The sequence below is a fragment of the Hylobates moloch genome, unplaced genomic scaffold, assembly GCF_009828535.3.
Source record: "Hylobates moloch isolate HMO894 unplaced genomic scaffold, HMol_V3 SCAFFOLD_15, whole genome shotgun sequence".
NCBI classification, from domain to species: domain Eukaryota; kingdom Metazoa; phylum Chordata; class Mammalia; order Primates; family Hylobatidae; genus Hylobates; species Hylobates moloch.
In genome coordinates, this window is record NW_026652290.1 from 34,670,472 (window position 1) to 34,693,782 (window position 23,311).

Here is a 23,311-nt window from a genome sequence, read left to right on the forward strand (position 1 = left end):
TCCCAGGAGGGATGGAGATGGTGACCCAAAATTTCGTTATGCTACTCAACGCAACATGTGATTTAAAATGTATGAATTGTTTTTGAAATTTTTCATTTTATGTTTTCAGACCACAATTAGCTACAGATAACTGAAACCACAGAATGAAAAACTGTGAATAAATGAGAACTATTTTATTAAATAGACTTTTGCAAGCAACCCCAATTAGAGTGTACTTTACACATAAACCATGATAGGCTGAAAGTAAAAGAATAGAAAAATATGTACCATACAAATAATAAATATAAACTAGTTGGAATAACTATATTATAAGGGAACAAGTATTTTACTAAGGATAAGGAGAAACATTTCATAATGATAAAAAGGTTAATTCATCAAGGCAAAATATTCCTGCATGTGTGCATACTTAAATAACAGGGCTTCCAAATACATAAAGCAAATATGTAAACATTAAAAGGAGAAATAGACAAGTTAATAATTATAATTAAATATTTCAATACTTCTCATTCAATAATTGCTAGAATAAGTAGAAAATTGAAGACCTTAACCATATTATCAGCCAGCTTGACCTAAAGGCATTTTTAGAACACTCAAAAATCCTATTCTACCCAACAGTACCAGAACTCACATTCTTTTCAAGTGCATATGAAACATTTAAAACTATAAACCATAAGATGGGATTTAAACAAAAATTCTCAAATAAATCTAAGATAATTGGAATTACACAGAACATGCTATTTGAATACAATTGGAATTAAATTAGAAATCAACAACAGAAATAAATTCACAATTATTTAGAAATTAAGCAATATAATTCTAAATAACATATGACTCTAAAGGATATTAAAAAATACCATGAATGGAATGATAATAAAAACAGCCTATTACAATTTGTGAGAAGCAGTTAAAGTAGCACTTGAAGAGAGATTTTTTAAATGAATTTTATGCATTTTATACATGCAGGTATGTTTATGCATATGTAGGTATATGAAAGATCTACAATAAATAAAGTTTCAACATACCACGATTAAAAAGTAGAGGAAATTAAGTTCAAATTGGGCACTTCCTCTACTTGATAAGGGAGACCTCTAAAAAATCCACATTTTTTAATATTGTAATGGAAACATCATAGATTTCTAAAATACTAAGGAGCTTAATAAAAAAAAAGTCACTTAACCTGCTAAGGAAATTTAGTGAGGTCACAATAAGATATGCAGTCAATATACAAAACTCTATTATCTTTCAACATTCCAGCAACACACAATTGGAACATGACATTTTAAAAATACCACTGATAAAATAAATGGCACCTGAAAACATGAAATATTCAGAAATAAATTTAACAAAGCTGTGGACGATTTGAAAGTGAGAACACTATGAGAGAAGTTGTATAAGAATTAAATAAATAAGGAAGCATACCATATCTATAGATCAAAAGAATCAATATTTTTAAGATATCAGCTGTTTCAAAATTGATCTATAAATTCAATTCAATCTCAATCACAAACTGACAAATTGATTCCAAGATTTATATGAAAATATAATTGTCATTAGAAGCCAATAGTTTTGATAGAGTAAAGTGGCAGGGTTTATATTAGCTGATTTCATGACATTTAACTCAGCTTCAGCATTCAAAAGACTGTGACATTGTTGTAAGGATAGACATAAAGAATTGACACTTGGTGCCACATGCAAAAAAGTCAAAGTGCAATGCATCAGACCTCAAAAAATTAAAATTAAATCTATAAAACTATGGAAGTATAGATAGGAGAATAGCTTCTAACTTTAGGTTAGGCAACAATAATTTGGGGAAAAAATGGAAAGCACTAACCTTTATGGTTTGCATTTAATGTAAGTTTGCACATATGTTATAAACTCTGTAACATGTTATCCTTTAAGAAATTTAAGAATGAGAAAAATTGTCTATTATATTCTCTCATGTTATTATTATTTCTGACATTCCTTATTCCTTTGTGTAACAGATCTATATTTTCATTAGTATCGTTTTCTGTTACACTGAAGAAATTTCTTTAACATAACTTTTTATTTATTTATTTTTAGTGCTGCTATGCTGGCAACACATTCTCTCAGCTTTTCTCTATCTGAGAAAAAGTGTTTGACCTTTATTTTTAAGTAATATTTTAAAATATAATTTTTACTGGGTATATGGAATTCCAGGTTGAAAAGTTTGTGGTAGCAAATTACCACAAATTTAATATGTTAAAACAACACCTGAATATTAGGTCACAGTTTCTGTAGGTTAGAAGTTGGGCTTAACGTGGCTGGTCCTCTGTTTAGGGTCTCACTAGACTAAAATCAAGGTATCAGCTAGGGCTGCCATTCTCATCTGGGACTTCAGGGTGTTTTGCCAAGCTCCTAGATGCCAACAGAATTCAGTTGCTTGTGGCTGCAGTATTGAGATAACTGTTTCATTGATACTTTCTCTTCTCATCTTTTAGTCTATAATCATGCATTAAACTTTTGTTATGCTTTAAATTTCTCAGATTTTCTCCTCTGCCACATCTCTCTGACTTCCTCTTTGCTTTGAAGAGTTCACGTGATTCCACTGGGTCCATCCAGATAGTCCAAGATAATCTCCCTATTTTAATATCAGCTGATTAGTTACTTTAATAGCAGCTGCAAAATCTCTTTGGGAATGTAATATGAAATAACTGCAGATGTAATAACAGAGGACTAGTGTCATGGGGACCAAAATTCTGCCCATCATATCCTGATTGGAGCACAGAAGTCTCTCAACCTTGTATAATCTCTAGGAATTATATGACTAATAGTTTTCTGTTAGTTCCTTGACTAATCTTATGGAGCTCGGTTCTATGCAAGTGCAGTCTACCATTCAACAATAGACTAAAAGGGTCCTCTCTAAAGATATCTAAAGATATTTATTTGTGTAGTTCATTCTCTCTGGTGCTGTTCCCTGCAAATAGCAGCCATTTCAACCTCTCAGAACTCCTATATCTGGCTCTTCAACTCAATGAGTTTGTTATGACTCTTTCTTTTGCTCCCTATAAGTAAACCCTGTTCAGAAAGCATCTTCAGACTGAAGTCTGAGACAATTGTCATCCAAGGTCAGAAACCAGTGGTTTAATATATTTTGTCCAGTTTTCCTTTTGATTATCAACAGAGTACACATCCAATCTTGTCTCTTCAGCATGGCTGAACAGGAGGTTTTTATTTAATGTTCTCCTAATCAGTTAGAGATCATTCTTTTGGATGCTCAAACTGTGCCAAATGTGGCCATTGTGAGCCCCTTCACATTGGTTCTTGTATCCTTCTACGTGTCCCCATTAATTTTTTCTGGTTATTTTGTGTGCTTTATTTTTTACAGACATTTAATAAAAACAAACAATTCTGGAAATATATACTGATCACTTACTCCTTCAAAAAGAAGATGTAGTACATTCACCTTGCATATTCTATTCTCAAGAGGGGGATCAACAATTCTTCTAATAGCTGTGGTTCTTTCTAATGGAGAATGACCTATCAAAAGTGAGCTCTGGGCATTAGATGTGCCCATTGTTACTAGGATGTATTCCAGTCTAGGAATTTTTAGAGAAGAATTAGAAATCTAAGGCATTTTAAATCAAGGTCAATCATTGGGCTTCCTTGAATGACATTTATTTGGTACAGAACAGAAAATTCGTGACTGACATCCTCCAAGAAGTTTAGAGGATTAGAAAATCAATTTGTGTTTAATATCTGGGATAATAGATTAATATTTGGAGTATGACATGTTTTTAGCAGGCTGCCTTGGGGGTTGATGTTTAAAAAGGCCATATGTCTTTCAATTTATTGACCTTATATTTGATGTATGCTATGGGTTCTGGAATGGGAGCATTATCTGTCCTACTCCCAAGGCATTTAGAAATCTTTTCTGTTATATTCAGAGAGTGCTGTTGGAAATTGTTGCCCTAAGGATCAGGAGTGCTAAATGTCCTGCAACACCAAAGAACAGATCTCCATAATGAGGAATTGTTCCTCTCCAAATCCCAATCATGCTTCATTGATCAATACAGATTATGCAATAATTTCACATGAAAATATTGAATATTTTTATATTCTGAAACACTTACCTGACTTTGGGTAAGTTGCCAGGATAAGATCATCAGGTCTGGCTGGGAAATTACAGATTTTATCCCACAATTCTTTTGATAATACTGCCAAAGGGACTCCATCGACTTCCAGGATGTTAAATAATTCTGGCTTTTTTTCCACAGTGGGAGCATTTTTCTCAATCTTCGCCATTGAGAATCTGGGATGGGTATGATTAATTCTAATTAAAATTTTTTAAAATGTAGTTTTATGGCTCATAGTATGGGTTATCACCTTCCTGCCATTGATTGGAATAATATAAAATAAGTGAAAGCTAACATAAAACATGCTAACAACTTACTCGAAGTACCTTAATTATTTAATCTTCATAGCAACCACATAAAACAGGTATTATTTCCTCTCTTTTCTAGATGTGGAAACTTAAGTCATTATAAGTTTAAATAATTTGATAAAAGTAAAATAATCAATACCTGTTGGTGCTGAGATTTATATTCAAATAGTCTTTTTTCTACTGCATGACCTAACAACCATATTACCTGTTAATAGGGAATATAATGGGTTATGTGTCATATATTGCTTCATTGTCTTTAAGATATTATTTTGTACAATTAGAAGCGAGACTATTACATTGAAGAAAATTCAAAACAATGGTTTTAAGGAACATTCTATACTCTATTTTCTTGAATAGTTTTCACAGGGAAAATCTTCAAACAACATAATTTTATGTAGTATTTTTTTTCATTCATGGAATCATTTTTGAAATATCAGCCATGGGTTACAGCATAAAAAACTCTCATGTACCCATGTACCCCAAAACTCTCATGTCTACTAACTCTGGAAAGTTGGAATTAAGTTGGGGTATGATATGGTTTGGCTGTGTCCCCACTCAAATCTCATCTTGAATTCCCATGTGTTGTGGGAGGGACCCAGTGGGAGGTAACTGGATTGTGGGGACTGGTTTTCCCATGGAGTTCTCATGGTGGTGGAGAGGTCTCATGAGATCTGATGGCTTTATAAGGGGGAGTTCCCCTGTACAAGCTCTTTTTTTCTTTGCCTGCTGCCATTCATATAAGATATGACTTGCTGCTCCTTGTCTTATGCCATGACTGTGAGGCTTCCTCAGCCACATGGAAACTTAAGTCTGTTACACCTCTTTATTTTTTAAATTGCCCAGTCTCTGATATGTCTTTATCAGCAGCATGAAAAGGGACTAATACAATAAATTTGTACTAGTAGAGTGGGGTGCTACTGTAGATACCTGAAAATGTAAAATTGACTTTGGAACTGGGTAACAGGCAGAGGTTGGACCAGTTTGGAGGGTCAGAGGAAGACAGGAAAAATGTGGGAAAGTTTGGAACTCCCTAGAAATTTGTTGAATGTCGTTTACAAAAATGCCAATAATGATATGGACAATGAAATCCAGTCTGATGTGGTCTCAGATGGGAATGAGAAACTTGTTGGGAACTGAAGTAAAGGTCACTCTTGCTATGTTTTAGTAAAGAGAATGGTGGCATTTTGCCCCTGTCCCCAAAATCTGTGGAACTTTGAACTGGACAAAGATGATTTAGGGTATCTGGTGGAACAAATTTCTAAACATCAAAGAATTCAAAGGTGACTTGGTTGCTGTTAATGGCATTCAGTTTTATAAAGGAAGCATAGCAGCCTGACAATGCAATAGAAAAGAAAATCTCCTTTTTGTGGGAGAAATTCAAGCCAGCTGTGTAAATCTGCATAAGTAATGAGGAACTGAATGTTAATCTCCAAGACAATGAGAAAAATGTCTCCAGCGCATGTCAGAAGTCTTCATGGCAGCCCCTCCCATCACAGGCCTGGAGGTCTGAGAGGAAAAAATGGTTTTGTGGACTGGGCCCAGGGTCCTGTGTTGTGTGCAGCCTAGGGTCTTGGTGCTCTGCTTCCCAACTGCTCCAGCCATGGCTGAAAGGAGCCAACACAGAGCTCAGACCATGGCTTCATGGGGTTTAAGCCTCAAGCTTTGGAAGTTTCCACATGGTGTTGATCCTCTGGGTGCATAGAAGTAAAGAAATGAAGTTTGGGAACCTCTGCCTAGATTTCAGAAGATGTATGGAAACACATGGATGCCCAGGCAGAAGTTTGTTGCAAGGGGAAAGCCCTCAGGGACAACCTCTGCTAGAACAGTGCAGAAGGGAAATGTGGGATCAGAGCCATCACACAGACCACTGGGGCACTGACTAGTGGTGCTGTGAGAAGTGGGCCACCATTGTTCTCCAGACCTCAAAATGGTAGATCCATTGACAGCTTGCACTGTGCACCTGGAAAAGCTGCAGACACTCAAGGCCACCCCATGAAAGCAGCTGGGAGGGAGGCTGTACCCTGCAAAGTCACAGGGTTGGAGCTGCCCAAGACTGTGGGATTCCCCCCACTTGCATCAGCATGACCTGGAAGTGAGACATAGAGTCAAAGGAGATCATTTTGGAGCTTTAAGATATGACTGCCCCACTGGATTTAGGACTTGCACGGGGCCTGTAGCCCCTTTGTTTTGGCCAATTTCTCCCATTTGGAATGGGTGTATTTACCCAATGCCTGTACCTACATTGTATCTAGGATGTAACCAACCTGCTTTTCATTTTACAGGATTATAGGTGAAAGGGATTTGCCTTGTTTCAGATGACACTTCAGACTGTGGACTTTTGAGTTAATACTGAAATGACTTGAGACTTTGGGGGACTATTGGGAAGGCATGATTGGTTTTGAAATGTGAGGACATAAAATTTGGGATGGGCCAGGGGTGGAATGATATTGTTTGGCTCTGTCTCCACCCAAATCCCATTTTGAATTTCCACATGTTGTGGGAGAGACCTGGTGTAATGTAACTGCATAATGTGGGCAGGTCTTTCCCATGGAATTCTTGTGATGCTGGGTGGGTCTAACTAGATCTAATGGTATTATAAGGGGGCATTCTCCTGCACAAGCTCTTTATTTCTTTGCTTCCTGCCATCTATATAAGACATAAGTTGCTCCTCCTTGCCTTCCACCATGATTGTGAGGCTTCCCCAGCCATGTGGGATCATAAGTGGATGTTAAACCTCCTTCTTTTATAATTTGCCCAGTCTCGGGTATGTCTTTATCAGCAGCATGAAAATGGACTAATACAGTAAATATGTGGAATATTTAATCTTTCTGTACACATTGAGGTTCTTTGTCCCATTTGGAAGGAGAAAAGGAATCCTTTCAGAATCAGGCGTATATTAGTTTGCAGAAAAGAACTTATGCATTGAGATTAAAGAAGTATTTAGGGTGAGAATGACATAATAAACGTAAAATTTGTACAATTATAGGCATTAAAGGCATTGTAAAATGCCTTTAATGTAGTTGACATTGAATAAATGTTAATCCCTCATTCTTCATTGTGAGAGAAAATAATAAACATATGTCAAAATATCCAGAGAAATGTATATCTGTAGTTTGTTAATCAGTGTTCTGAAAAAAGTAGAGTCCATGGGGACATGAATTCGAGGGCTTTCTGGGAAATAGTGAAACAGGTTTCTTTCTTGCAGAATGTCTTCGATCATTGAATTCATCAGTTGGGATTTTGAATCCTTAAAAAAGGAATGAAGTTGGTAGCACTTCCAAGTCCTGTAAGTCTTTTATTTTTTAAAAATGGAGTTTTCATAGACTTTGAATTCTTGAAAATATACTCTGGGTAATTCTGACCATGTGAATATGCAAAAGCAGTGGATGGCTGCAGTGCTGAGATGGCCTCCTGGCCCCATACTGAAACAACCTTTTGTCTTGTATCCAATCCATTCCAAAGAAATATGCATAATTTCACTTACTTTGTGCACTAGAACTAGGTGGAGTGACTTGTTATGTGTTTCATTTCAAGGTGCAAAGTCTCTTTTTCCGTGAATGTGGTATTTGCGATGCTTAGCCATTTTTTGAAGCAGAACCAAGTGCCAGTTTTGCTTCATTTTGCATTTCCTGAGTTGGGAATGCAAAATAAAATTTTTCTTTCCATCATTACTCTAGGAACTCTCCTTCATCAAGTATAAGGCTCAATCCACCAGAGAATATACATTAAGCAGAATAAAGAGAATGTATGCAGCCCACTTATGCTCAGATCCTGGAAGTTTGGGTTCCTGCCTGTGTCCCATATTTGCAGTCCTGCCTGGGTGGTCTCATTGGCAGGCAGGACATGCCCTGGAAGCATCTTTGAACAGATGCTTAAGATTACCCATCAATTCTCCTTCAATATCATAGACAATGTTTATCTGCTCACATGGGCAAACCTGTGAAGCAATTTGTTGCTTGAATAATGGCTATCGTCTAGGGTAATATAATAGTAAAACACATGAAGGTCTTCTAATTGGACAATTATTTCATAGGAGTTCCCCTAGAGTCAGGTAATCTTTGTTTAAAAATATTTGGAAGATGTGGACTTCTCCAAATCATAGTTCTCCTATTAAAATAGATATTCATACTTCTGTTATTGTTGGTTGGCAGGTTTGGGCTCCATCAATTAATTTAACCATTTGAACTAATTTAATTTATGGGAGAAATTTAAATTTCAAAGGTTAATTGAAGTTTGTGACACCATAGTCAGTTTGGAATATTTTGGAGTTAATTTTTTTTTCAAAGTAAACATCACCAAGCAAAATTAAATCAGATGATTAAAGGAAGTCTCTGTTCCTAACAGAAGTTAAGTAACCATTGGATTTCTCTTCAGATAAAAATGAAGGTTGCTTGGTTAAAGTGTTACTGAAATGAACAATGAGGGTAATAATTTGGGCCTTGGGTAAAATAATATTTCAAAGGAGTTTAGATTGCCAGCTGAAATTGGTATAAATTTCTGTCAAGAGAAATTTCTCTTGAGGAATCTAATAGAAGATATCAGTCACTGAAAATGTGAGTGTAAAAGAAACAAGGGAATAATTAGATGAGTGTCCCACCTTGTTACAAGGCCTCATTCCTTGGAGCAAACAAATACTTCAAATGGTGGATGTCACTAATACCTCTGTACTGGCATATAAATCTTAGCCTGTAGCTTTTCAGCTAGATCCTTTACAAGGAACTCAGATTTTTGTCTTAGTTTCCTCAGACCCCATTCATTAGATAGAAAGAGACTTCTTAGAACTACATAATGCCCATGCTTTTTTTTTCAAAAAATGGGAAATGTGATTAGAACTAGAAGGCAAAATTGAATTACCAGATACAATGAATGTTTTGGAATGTGATCCTCTTAAATTCACAAACTGCAACTCCTGTTGTCATAGAGGACATCAAATTGTTGAATAATGAAGAATCACAAAAACTCTTAAAGGTAGTACTGATCAATTGTGGTCAAAGTCATACACTGATATTGGAAAAAATATCTTAGTTGTCCCAGTCAAAATTCAAATGGACTCAGCAAAAACTTTTCCAAACTTTAACCAATAGTCTTTAAAACAAGAAGATTTAGAAGGAGTTCTATAGTTTTAAACTATATAAAAATAAAATCTACTTATCTCCTGTATAAGCCCATGTAATGCTTCAATCTTTCCCATAAAGAAATCAAATGATAGAGGATAGAGGTTTGTACAGGATCTGAGAACAATTAACAACATAGTCTCTCCTCTGTATCCAGTAGTTCCAAACCCATATTTGTGGCTGACTGCCATTTCTACCTAAGGCAAATTATTTTCTGTGATGGACTTATGTAGTGTATTCTATAGAATTCCTGGGGATAGACAGACACTTCTCTTTGCTTTCATTTGGGAAGACAGACAATACGCATGTAAAGTCATGCCTCAGAAATGCACTGAGATCCTAACTTACTTTTCACAAATATTAAAAGTAGATCTCTATGATATCTACTTCCTTAGGAAATCCATTTTGAAACAATATGTAGATGATTTGCATCTCTGCTCAGAGGGTTGGCAAGTATATATAGAAGATGAAATTCACTTGTTATGATAGCCTCAAAGGGACAAAAGTTCTCAGGAAAAATAAAAACTTCAGTGTTTTAAAAAGCAAATAACATATTTGGGTCATCTAATATCAAAGGAAGATCTTTTTTATGCACTTGGAGAGGATAAAAGGAATATTGGCCTTCACTTTTCCCCAAACTAAGAAGCAACTAAGAGGATTTGGGGGACTGGTATGATACTTGTAGAAATTGGATTCCAGTTTTGTTTTTTTTTGACTCAATCTTTATACACTTTTTGAAAATAAGGCAAGCTAGATCCTCTGGAATGGACTGAGAAAAATTAGTTAACATTGGGAGAGATGTCTCCATTTGATTGTAACTCTGTAATTTAAGGGGAGGCATATTGCTTTATTGTTTTAACATTGTGAAACAATTAACTAAAAATTGAAACCTAGTGAAAGATTATTTTCTTAGTGGATTTCCAGGAAACAAAGGATTCAAGGCCCTCCATCTTCAACCAGGAGATTTTGTCTACTGGAAACATCTTTTAAAAGACTGTCTTAAGGCCAGGCATGGAGGCTCAGGCCTGTAATCCCCGCACTTTGGGAAGCTGAGGTGGGTGGATCATTTGAGGTCAGGATTTTGAGAGCAGCCTGACCTACATGGTGAAACCCTGTCTCTGTGAAAATACAAAAAAATTAGCTGGGCATGGTGGCTCATGTCTGTAGTCCCAGCTACTTGGGACGCTGAGGCAAAAGAATCAACTGAACCTGGGCGGCAGAGGTTGCAGTGAGCCGACATGGCACCACTGCACTCCAGCCTGGGTGTCAGAGAGACACCCCATCTCAAAAAAAATAAAAAACCACTCTCTTGAAACAAAATGAAAAAGCCCTTACCAAGTGCTTCTTACTAATCCTTGTGCTATTAATTTAGAAGGAATAGGCTCTGGGATCCACATTTCTCATCAAGAGAAGACTCCATTTCCTGAGTGTACTATTTCCGCAGAAGGTGACCTCAGACTTGTAATAAGTCGACACCAGATTGATAAGAAAACAATATCTGATGGAGACAGCTAAAACCCAAGACTGTACTAGGCCTATATCTGAACGAATGCTTACTATTAACAATTTTTAACAAATGTGAAAGATTTGCCTTTACAAGCTCCCACTACACTTCTTTCCTTTCATACTTTCTTGCATGCATTGGTTTTATTATTACTAGCTGTTGCATACAAAGCTAGTGTTTCTGCAATGGGCCTAGTATTAAACAGCAATGGGCCCAGCATTACACTAATAGATTATAAAAAGATGCTTGTTGTGTATGTAATCTCATGCCCCTTTCTAGTAGTTCTGGCCTCCCATGGTGGCTATCTCCTCTCAAAGAAGACAAGATTGGATAGAATATCAGAAATATATCCATGTTTCTTAAGAGTAGTAATTTGTGCTTGACACTAGTATGACTAAGCATAATATACATCATCAGCCTATTAATAACACTTTATAGAATTAAGGGCATGGGAAGAGCTTCTTGGTAAAAGAAATGAGTTCATTAGCTTTAACACAGTCGCTGCCCCAACTTTGAGATGGAGTGACAATGTCTCAATTGAAAGATAATTCAATTTCAAAATGGTTTAACACAAATCTGGGGTAGTCTCATCTAGCTTACCCACTGCTTTGGTCAGCTCAGTTAGCTTGCTCCTTTACACTGGGAATAGAGAAATCATACCAAAGATACTTGGTCCTGTAGCAGTAGAGATATGGGACAGATACCCAAACAATGATATATCCACACAACTATATTACAAAGTACTGATTGGCATGCAACAACAACTGGGTATTTATTGGTTTGTTCCAGATGAAATCCCTTCGCTATGTGGCACTAGTTTAAGGCCACAGTTTCCCCCATGATGGTTAGGACAGCATTCTTTGGGTTGGGTTATATGTGGGCACATGCTTGATTAGGTTGTCTACTATCAAAACCTGCAACTTTTTTCTCATTTACAATCTCATTGGGTTCATTCTGTGTTCACTGATATGATGATTTAGCTTCCATCTTTGTACCTTAACTAGGTATTGAGGCTGTCATTTGACAAGACTCTAACCCATTATACACAAAGCACCCTAAATGATAGCCACATGGATATTTCAGTATTAAATAATGAAGTGGCTCTTATAAGGCAGTATTACAGAACCTTATTGCTTTAGACATGCTCACTGCAGCTCAAGTGGAAACTTGCTCTACCATAAAAACAGAAGCTTGTGTCTATATCTCAGATGAATCAGATAACATCATTAAATTAGTGGCTGATACAAAAACCCGAATAAATAAATTTTCAGATCCAACACCTTCTCCAAACAATTGGCGGGGGACTTGTTTTGGACATTGGCAGTGAAAGCTATTACTTATTCTAAGAATTACACCATCATTCATTGTGTTTTGTCCTGTTTTTTTCAACACTGTTGTTGATATTTGTTTGCAGTTGAGTCAAAGCACAACTGAAAAGGCGAGAATAATGGTGGCTCATATAATTGTTTTGATTAAAGAGGTAGTCAAGTAGCCTGAATCAGGTTCCAGGATCACTTCTCCCTTGTTTGCTTTACAATTTGGCCTTGGTACTTTCCAATTTTTTCCCATTAGATGGGATATAAATTCCTAGGAATTAGCCTTGCTTATGATGTGGGATTTTTACCTAAATATACAAGCTATATACATGATTCTTCTCCAATGCTTTCTCCAAAAGATTTTGAAGAAAAAATGGAAGTGTAAAAGAAAATAACATTTCAGGACACTCAATTTATTATGCCAAGAGGTAAGTTACTCTCTGGATGCTGAGTCATATAGCAGGTTTGCTACTTGGCTTCTTAACTTGTAGATTAGTTATCTTCTTCATTATTCTTGTTCTGTATATTTCTAGGAAGAAGTAGAGACCAGACCTCCACACTTCCAATTACTAATCTTTGTTATAACCATCTCTTTCATTGTCCTGTACTAGACGGTGCCCAAGACTCCATGACTGCTGCATTTTTATTGTAGAATGTTAAATATACCATTCTCAAAAGAAAAAGAATACCTTGACTAATCAATTCATTGTAACTATGCATTAAGCTTTACATACAAAGATGTTGGAATTCTGTTAAACTTCCCTAAACTTTGTCTATATGAACCATCCCAAACATCTATGCTTCACAACACTGACTTCTGTTCTTTGGAATCTGTGCTTACTGGGCAGCTTGTTCTGAAAATTTGCACCTGAATAAACTCTTTTTAAACTAGATTCTACACTTTTCACTACTTTAGATTGACCAGTTTAATACAGGTGGATCTGGAATCATGATTTCCATGCTCTGCTTTCCCTATTCCTTTTGGAAAATGGGGAAAATGTGAAAAGGAAAGAAAATCTCATAATTCCAAAGTCACTGAGCCAAAGGGAAAAGTCAGTCAAAGGGAAAAAAGTCACATAAACTTCCCTCCCATTTTGTTCCTGAGTAGATAGTTACATACTTCCCTCACATTTTCCTCAGAAGAAAATTCCCAGGGCAGAGCCAAGATGGCTGAATAGGAACAGCTCCAGTCTACAGCTCCCAGAGTGAGTGATGCAGAAGACAGGTGATTTCCGCATTTCCAACTGAGGTACCAGGTTCATCTCACTTGGGAGTGTCGGAAAGTGGGTGCAGGACAGTGGGTGCAGTGCACGGAGCATGAGCTGAAGCAGGGCAAGGCATCTTCTCACCCAGGAAGTGGAAGTGGTCAGGGAATTCCCTTTCCTAATCAAAGAAAGGGGTGACAGATGGCACCTGGAAAATCGGGTCACTCGCACCCTGATACTGCACTTTTCCAACCATCTTAGCAAACAGTACACCAGGAGATTATATCCCATGCCTGGCTCGGAGGGTCCTATGCCCATGGAGCCTCACTTATTGCTAGCACAGTAGTCTGAGATCAAACTGCAAGGTGGCAGCGAGACTGGGGGAGGGGTGCCCGCCACTGCCAAGTCTTTTTTTTTTTTTTTTTTTTTTTTTTGAGACGGAGTCTCGCTCTGTCGCCCAGGCTGGAGTGCAGTGGCGCAATCTCGGCTCACTGCAAGCTCCGCCTCCCGGGTTCACGCCATTCTCCTGCCTCAGCCTCTCCAAGTAGCTGGGACTACAGGCGCCCGCCACCACGCCCGGCTAATTTTTTATATTTTTTTAGTAGAGACGGGGTTTCACCGTGGTCTCGATCTCCTGACCTCGTGATCCGCCCGCCTCGGCCTCCCAAAGTGCTGGGATTACAAGCGTGAGCCACCGCACCCGGCCGACTGCCAAGTCTTGAGTAGGTAAACAAAGCAGCCAGGAAGCTCGAACTGGGTGGAGCCCACTGCAACTCAAGGAGGCCTGCCTGCCTCTGTAGACTCCACCTATGGGGGCAGGGCACAGCCAAACAAAAGGCAGCAGAATCCTCTGCAGACTTAAATGTCCCTGTCTGACAGCCTTGAAGAGAGTAATGGTTCTCCCAGCACACAGCTGGACATCTGAGAACAGACAGACTGCGTCCTCAAGTGGGTCCCTGACCCCCAAGTAGCCTAACTGGGAGGCACCCCCCAGTAGGGGCAGACTAACACCTCACACAGCCAGGTACTCCTATGAGACAAAACTTCCAGAGGAATGATCAGGCAGCAACATCTGCTCTTCACCAATATCCGCTGTTCTGCAGCCACTGCTGCTGATACCCAGGCAAACAGGGTCTGGAGTGGACCTCCAGCAAACTCCAACAGACCTGCAGCTGAGGGTCCTGGCTGTTAGAAGGAAAACTAACAAACAGAAAGGACATCCACACCAAAACCCCCATCTGTATGTCACCATCATCAAAGACCAAAAGTAGATAAAACCACAAAAATGGGGAAAAAACAGAGCAGAAAAACTGGAAACTCTAAAAATCAGAGTGCCTCTCCTCCTCCAAAGAAACGCGGCTCCTCACCAGAAATGAAACAAAGCTGGATGGAGAATGACTTTGATGAGTTGAGAGAAGAAGGCTTCACCAAATTACTCTGAACTAAAGGAGGAAGTTCGAACCCATGGCAAAGAAGTTAAAAACGTTGAAAAAAAATTAGATGAATGGCTAACTAGAATAATCAAAGCAGAGAAGTCCTTAAAGGACCTGAGGGAGCTGAAAACCAAGGCACAAGAACTACGTGATGAATGCACAAGCCTCAGTAGGGAATTCGATCAACTGGAAGAAACGGTATCAGTGATGGAAGATGAAATGAATGAAATGAAGTGAGAAGAGAAGTTTAGAGAAAAGAGAATAAAAAGAAATGAACAAAGCCTCCAAGAAATTTGGGACTATGTGAAAAGACCAAATCTACGTCTGATTGGTGTACCTGAAAGTGACAGAGAGAATGGAACCAAGTTGGAAAACACTCTGCAGGATATTATCCAGGAGAACTTCCCCAATCTAGCAAGGCAGGCCAACATTCAAATTCAGGAAATACAGAGAATGCCACAAAGATACTCCTTGAGAAGAGCAACTCCAAGACACGTAATTGTCAGTTTCACCAAAGTTGAAATGAAGGAAAAAATGTTAAGGTCAGCCAGAGAGAAAGGTCGGGTTACCCACAAAGGGAAGCCCATCAGACTAACAGTTGATCTCTCGGCAGAAACTCTACAAGCCAAAAGAGAGTGGGGGCCCATATTCAACATTCTTAAAGAAAATAATTTTCAACCCAGAATCTCATATCCAGCCAAACTGAGCTTCATAAGTGAAGGAGAAATAAGATCCTTTACAGACAAGCAAATGCTGAGAGATTTTGTCACCACCAGGCCTGCCCTAAAAGAGCTCCTGAAGGAAGCACTAAACATGGAAAGGAACAACCCATACCAGCCACTGCAAAAACATGCCAAATTGTAAAGACCATTGAGGCTAGGAAGAAACTGCATCAACTAACGAGCAAAGTAACCAGCTAACATCATAATCACAAGATCAAATTTACACATAACAATATTAACCTTAAATGTAAATGGGATAAATGCTCCAATTAAAAGACACAGACTGGCAAATTGGATAAGGAGTCAAGACCCATCAGTGTGCTGTATTCACGAAACCCATCGCATGTGCAGAGACACACATAGTCTCAAAATAAAGGGATGGAGGAAGATCTACCAAGCAAATGGAAAACAAAAAAAGGCAGATGTTGCAATCCTAGTATCTGATAAAACAGACTTTAAACTAGTGAAGATTAAAAGAGACAAAAAAGGCCATTACATACTGGTAAAAGGATCAATTCAATGAGAAGAGCTAACTATCCTAAATATATATGCATCCAATACAGGAGCACCCAGATTCATAAAGCAAGTCATTACTCTACAAAGAGACTTACACTCCCACACAATAATAATGGAAGACTTTAAAACCCCACTGTCAACATTAGACAGATTCAATGAGAGAGAAAATTAAGAAGGATATCCAGGAATTGAACTCAGCTCTACACCAAGCAGACCTAATAGACATCTACAGAACTCTCCACCCCAAATCAACAGAATATACATTCTTCTCAGCACCACACTTATTCCAAAATTGACCACATAGTTGGAAGTAAAGCATGCTCAGCAAATGTAAAAGAACAGAAATTATAACAAACTGTCTCTCAGACCACAGTGCAATCAAACTAGAACTCAGGATTAAGAAACTTACTAAAAACCGCTCAACTACATGGAAACTGAACAACCTGCTCTTGAATGACTACTGGGTACATAATGAAATGAAAGCAGAAATAAAGATGTTCTTTGAAACCAACGAGAACAAAGACACAACATACCAGAATCTCTGGGACACATTCAAAGCAGTGTGTAGAGGGAAATTTATAGCACTAAATGCCCACAAGAGAAAGCAAGAAAGATCTAAAATTGACACCCTAACATCACAATTAAAAGAACTAGAGAAGCAAGAGCAAACACATTCAAAAGCTAGCAGAAGGCAAGAAATAACGAAGATCAGAGCAGAATTGAAGGAAATAGAGACAAAAAAACCCCTTCAAAAAATCAATGAATCCAGGGGCTGGTTTTTGAAAAGATCAACAAAATTGATAGACCACTAGCAAGACTAATAAAGAGAAAAGAGAGAAGAATCAAATAGATTCAATAAAAAATGATAAAGGGGATATCACCACCGATCCCACAGAAATACAAACTACCATGAAAGAATACTATAAACACCTCTATACAAATAAATTAGAAAATCTAGAAGAAATGGATAAATTCCTCACACATACACCCTTCCAAGACTAAACAAGGAAGAATTTGAATCTCTGAATGGAACAATAACAGGCTCTGAAATTGAGGCAATATTTAATAGCTTACCAACCAAAAAGAGTCCAGGACCAGATGGAGTCACAGCCCAATTCTACCAGAGGCACAAGGAGGAGTTTGTACCATTCCTTCTGAAACTATTCCAATCAATAGAAAAAGAGGGAATCCTCCCTAACTCATTTTATGAGGCCTGCATCATCCTGATACCAAAGCCTGGCAGAGACACAACAAAATAAGAGAATTTTAGACCAATAACCCTGATGAACATCAATGCAAAAATCCTCAATAAAATACTGGCAAACCAAATCCAGCAGCACATTAAGAAACTTATCCACCATGATGAAGTGTGCTTCATCCTTGGGATGCAAGACTGGTTCAACAGATGCAAATCAATAAACGTAATCTAGCATATAAACAGAACCAACAAGAAAAAACACATGATTATCTCAATAGATACAGAAAAGGCGTTTGACAAAATTCAACAATGCTTCATGCTAAAAACTTTCAATATGATGAGACGTATCTCAAAATAATAAGAGCTATCTATGACAAACCCACAGCCAATATCATACTGAATGGGCAAAAACTGGAAGCATTTGCTTTGAAAACTGGCACAAGACAAGGGATGCCCTCTCTCACCACTCCTATTCAACATAGTGTTGGAAGTTCTGGCCAGGGCAATTAGGCAGGAGAAGGAAATAAAGGGTATTCAATTAGGAAAAGAGGAAGTCAAATTGTCCCTGTTTGCAGATGACATGATTGTATATCTAGAAAACCCAATCATCTCAGCCCCAAATCTCCTTAAGCTGATAGGCAACTTCAGCAAAGTCTCAGGATACAAAATCAATGTGCAAAAATCACAAGCATTCTTATACACCAATGACAGACAAATAGAGAGCCAAATTGTGAGTGAACTCCCATTCACAATTGCTTCAAAAGAATAAAATACCTAGGAATCCAACTTACAAGGGACATGAAGGACCTCTTCAAGGAGAACTACAAACCACTGCTCAAGGAAATAAAAGAGGATACAAACAAATGGAAGAACATTCCATGCTCATGGGTAGGAAGAATCAATATTGTGATAATGGCCATACTGCCAAGGTAATTTATGGATTCAACGCCATCCCCATCAAGCTACAAATGACTTTCTTCACAGAATTGGAAAAAACTGCTTTAAACTTCATATGGAACCAAAAAAGAGCCTGCATTGCCACGTCAATCCTAAGCCAAAAGAACAAAGCTGGAGGCATCACGGTACCTGTCTTGAAACTATACTACAAGGCTACAGTAACCAAAACAGCATGCTACTGCTACCAAAACAGAGATATAGACCAATGGAAAGAACAGAACCCTCAGAAATAATGCCACATATCTACAACCATCTGATCTTTGACAAACCTGACACAAACAAGAAATGGGGAAAGGATTCCCTATTTAATAAATGGTGCTGGGAAAACTGGCTAGCCAGATGTAGAAAGCTGAAACTGGATCCCTCCTCACACCTTATACAAAAATTAATTCAAGATGGATTAAAGACTTAAATGTTAGACCTAAAACCATAAAAACGGTAGGAGAAAACCTAGGCAATACCATTCAGGACATAGGCATGGGCAAGGACTTCATGTCTAAAACACCAAAAAGCAATGGCAATAAAAGCCAGAATTGACAAATGGGATTTAATTAAACTAAAGAGCTCCTGCACAGCAAAAGAAACTACCATCAGAGTGAATAGGCAACATACAGAACAGGAGAAAATTTTTGCAATCTACTCATCTGACAAAAGGCTAATATCCAGAATCTACAATGAATTCAAACAAATCTACAAGAAAAAAACAAGCAGTCGCATCAAAAAGTGGGCAAAGGATATGAACAGACACTTCTCAAAAGAAGACATTTATGCAGCCAAAAAACACATGAAAAAATGATCATCATCACTGGCCATCAGAGAAATGCAAATCAAAACCACAATGAGATACCATCTCACACCAGTTAGAATGGCCATCACTAAAAGTCAGGAAACAACAGGTGCTGGAGAGGATGTGGAGAAATAGGAACACTTTTACACTGTTAGTGGGACTGTAAACTAGTTCAACCATTGTGGAAGTCAGTGTGATGATTCCTGAGGGATCTGGAACTAGAAATACCATTTGACCCAACCATCCCATTACTGGTTATATACCCAAAGGATTATAAATCATGCTGCTATAAAGACACATGCACACGTATGTTTATTGTGGCACTATTCACAATAGCAAAGACTTGGAACCAACTCAAATGTCCAACAATGATAGACTGGATTAAGAAAATGTGGCACATATACACCATGGAATACTATGAAGCCATAAAAAGTGATAAGTTCATGTCCTTTCTAGGGACATGGATGAAGCTGGAAACCATCATTCTCAGCAAACTATTGCAAGGACAAAAAACCAAACACCACATGTTCTCACTCATAGGTGGGAATTGAACAATGAGAACACATGGACACAGGAAGGGGAACATCACACACCGGGGCCTGTTGTGGGGTCGGGGGAGGGGGTGAGGGATAGCATTAGGATTTATACCTAATGTTTAATGACGAGTTGATGGGTGCAGTACACCAAAATGGCACATGTATACATACGTAACTAACCTGCATGTTGTGCACATGTACCCTAAAACTTAAAGTTTAAAAAAAAAAGAAAATTCCCGGTGGTCTCCAAGATCTTAACCCTAAGGCAGTTCTGTTGAAATTCACCCTGAAAATGTAAATTGAGTGTTGCCTTCACAGGCAAAGGACATAACTGAAAGTCATCCTTCCACTCATCTGAAACAAATGCATATCTGGCTGCTCCCTACACTCCATAATTATTTTATTTACTCATCATTTTATTCACCCATTTTACTTATGTAAAAAGGCAGATTCATGAAATGACTGCATAATTGACTATTCTGCCACCTGCTTCTTTCACTTGAAAAATGTGGATTCAGAGAAACTAATCAAAAGACTCAATGGAATGCAACTCTTGCTTCTTTATCTACTCTTCTTTTTTTCTCTTTTTGCCCTGCTGCCTGCTGTTTTCTCTTTAAATACTGAAGCCCCAAAACCCTCTCTGGAAAAGCATGGACCACAGGGCAACAGGTGTTTCCTGTGGTTATGTGTCCCTTTTTCCTGGATGCATCCTTAACCTTAGCAAAATAAACTTCTAAGAAATTATTGGGTGGCGGAGGGTTCCTCTGTCGACTTTGGAGCCTGCTTCCATCTGTCTTTGTACAGGGGAGCTTCTTCCCCCTGTCTTCTCCCTTCTTTCTTGCCTATTTAAACTCTCCACTCCTTAAAACCACCCCACGTGTGTCTGTGTCGTTTTATCTAATTCACGTGAGACAAGAGCCCTGGTCTTCCTCCACTCATTGGAACTGTATCATTTTGGTGCCTTGGCCGGGAAAGGGAATTCATTTATCAGGCTGGCAAGCATGGAGCTGGTCTCAACTTCAAATCTGTCTTTTAATCTCAAGGCTCTCTTCCAGCTGTCCTGTCATCAAACGTTCTTTCTCTTTTTATCCACGGTCTCTTACCCCTCTCTGTGTGTCTAATGTTCAGGAATCTTTGCAGTTCAGGGAAACAGGTCTGTTAGAAAAGATCATGAATCACAGCAGGCAGTAACTCAGTAAACGTCTCTCTCTGTATGATTTCTCTGGCGAGCACATGATATTTCTAAGCCACCTAGTGGGGAAAAAAATCCTCTACATGAGGCAAACTTCCTCTTTTTTCACAGTAACAGCACAGCCTCCTTTCACACTGTTAGAAATCGGGCTCCAGGCATCTTCTGGGAACGGGAATTTTCTGCCTTTAGCAGTTAGCAGTAAAATGTCTTCTATAGCCAAATTTTAGTCTTGATATTGTCCTATTGGCAGGAAAATGGCCATTCGGTTCCTGCATTCCTTTAAGGCACCTATTCTGTCTCCTATTCAGACAATGCTTAATTAGTAAAGGGATTCTAAGTCCAAAAGTTAACCAGAACCCTTTTTCTATGGGTAAATGCTTTAGCATAGGCCATCATAGCAGGATATAGAGTTCAATCTAGCATGCTCCCTCCCTTAAAGGGGCCTTGCCCAATTATGTGATTTTTCTTGAAATACATTTTTTTTTTTGGAAGGCACACAGGCCACACAAGTCTAGGAGGTCAAAGAGAAATAAAAGGCAGAAGACTAAGACTGCTTGTGGACAGTATGACTAAGGCCCAAAATTTACTTCCTCTGGGGCCATGACTTGGAGGGTCATGTCTGCAGTCATGGGTGGCACATTTAAATGGGTGCCAGGATTCAGGAGCCAAAGAGAGAAAATAGTTGGGGAATGCCCTCTACTGTTTTCGTCTCCATCCTGGATCACTTACCGAAAGGAAGGAGACTAAAAGGATGCTTTTATTCTCACTTCTGTTTTTAGATGGGTAACAGATCATCTTCAACATGCACTCCCCTGGAGTGTGTTCTGAAGCGCTGGGAATTCTTCAACCTTGAAAGTTTTAAGAAAAACTGGCTTATTTTCTTTTGCACAGGAGTGTGGCCTTTTTACTAGACCTTTGCAAGTGTTGCAAAATCAACCCAGCTCTTTTAGCAATCGTATCAGGCAGGTCCAAAGAGAATAATTCCCCAAAATTCGAAAAGCAAGTTCCCGGAGAACCCTCTGAGGATTCCCTTATTTGGGGGCCTTTCAAGTTCCCTTCTCATTGCAGGACTTTAGACAAGTAAAGGCAGACTTAGGCCAATTTTCTGACCACCCTGATAGCTATATAGAAGCTTTCAAAAATTTAACTCAGTTATTTGCCCTCTCATGGAGGAAACTTATGCTGCTCCTAAGCCAAACCCTAACTGCAGCTGAAATAGGCAGCTCTGCAAGCAGATGAGAATTTTTGGAAATAAGTAATATGTCTCCTATAGTGTGCAAAAACAGAAAAGAAAAAAATAGTTAAGGTAAAAAAATAGGCAAAACACCGTTCACAATGGGAAGAGAGGCAATACCTCATAACAACCATAGTTGGAACCGCTTTATACAGTATTTTTTCTTCTTTCTTGGTTTATAATGCCTTCTATCTATTTTATAATGTTCCCTTAACCTGGGAAAAGTTAATTTGCCAAACCTTAAAATGCTTGGCTTAGAGTTGAGCTGGGGGATGGGAAACCAGAAGCGTTATATGCTGGCAAAAGGGTAAAAATTTCTTATCAGTTCGGCTTTGGCTTCTCTCTTCCTGTGCAAGCCAGTAAAGGGGATAATAAGGATCATTGTTTATATTCTCTGTGAATTTATAATTAATGAAAAAGGATTTTTGAAGTTGATCTTAAGCTGTAGACAATTTTGTGTGCTTTGCATGTCTTTCTGTATGGTTCTGTCAAAGAAAGGGTACCTTGGGTTAGGATGCACACCCAGGACCCCACAAGCCTGCTGTTCAAGCCAGCCCAACATAACAGTAACAAACTTGGCTACAGGCCTCCATCTTGTTTCATGTCCTTGGATACATGACCTGTAACCCCATGACAATAATACATATTACTCTCCACCATTTTACAGTGGTAGCTATCTTCTTGAGCTAAGTCAGTTCCTAAGGTCCGAAAAATGGTATAAGCCAGTTTGTCAATCTGGGTGGTGCCAGCTGATTCATCAAAGGCAGAGTTTACAAAATATCTTAAGCACTGATCTTGAAAGCAGTTTAGGGAGGGTCAAAATCTCATAGTCTCTAGCTGCATGACTCCTAAGGGATGGTTCCAAGACTTCTGGCTAGTTTCCTGGTCTCGTCCCCAGGCAAGAGGGAAGTATATCTTAAGAAGGAGCCACTACCATCTTTGCTTTAAAGTATAAACTGTAAACCAGGTTCCTTCCAAAGGTGGCGAAGCCTATGCCCAGGGATGGGCAAGGACAGCTTGGGCACTGGAAACAACATGGAGCTGTTTGGGTCCGATCTCTTTCACTGTCTCAGTTACAATTTCACAATGATAGTTTCAAAAGCTGCTTACCCTCCTTTGAAAATGCCTTGCACACTCACAGTTAAATCATAAGCTAATTAAGGCTCATTGGTTTCACCTGTAAGGTTACTTGTAA

General features: G+C 38.5%; 1 protein-coding gene across 2 annotated transcripts in view; it reads right to left on the reverse strand.

The window, feature by feature from the left end:
- Positions 1-23,311, reverse strand: part of LOC116483568 (sulfotransferase 1C3) — a 92,421-nt gene that overhangs the window by 63,432 nt on the left and 5,678 nt on the right. For both annotated transcript variants that reach the window (XM_032177739.2, XM_032177737.1), the window contains exon 2: positions 4,092-4,270. In XM_032177739.2, the coding sequence (XP_032033630.1) occupies positions 4,092-4,263 (172 nt within the window). In that variant the 5' untranslated portion in view covers positions 4,264-4,270. The remainder of the gene's footprint in view (positions 1-4,091; positions 4,271-23,311) is intronic.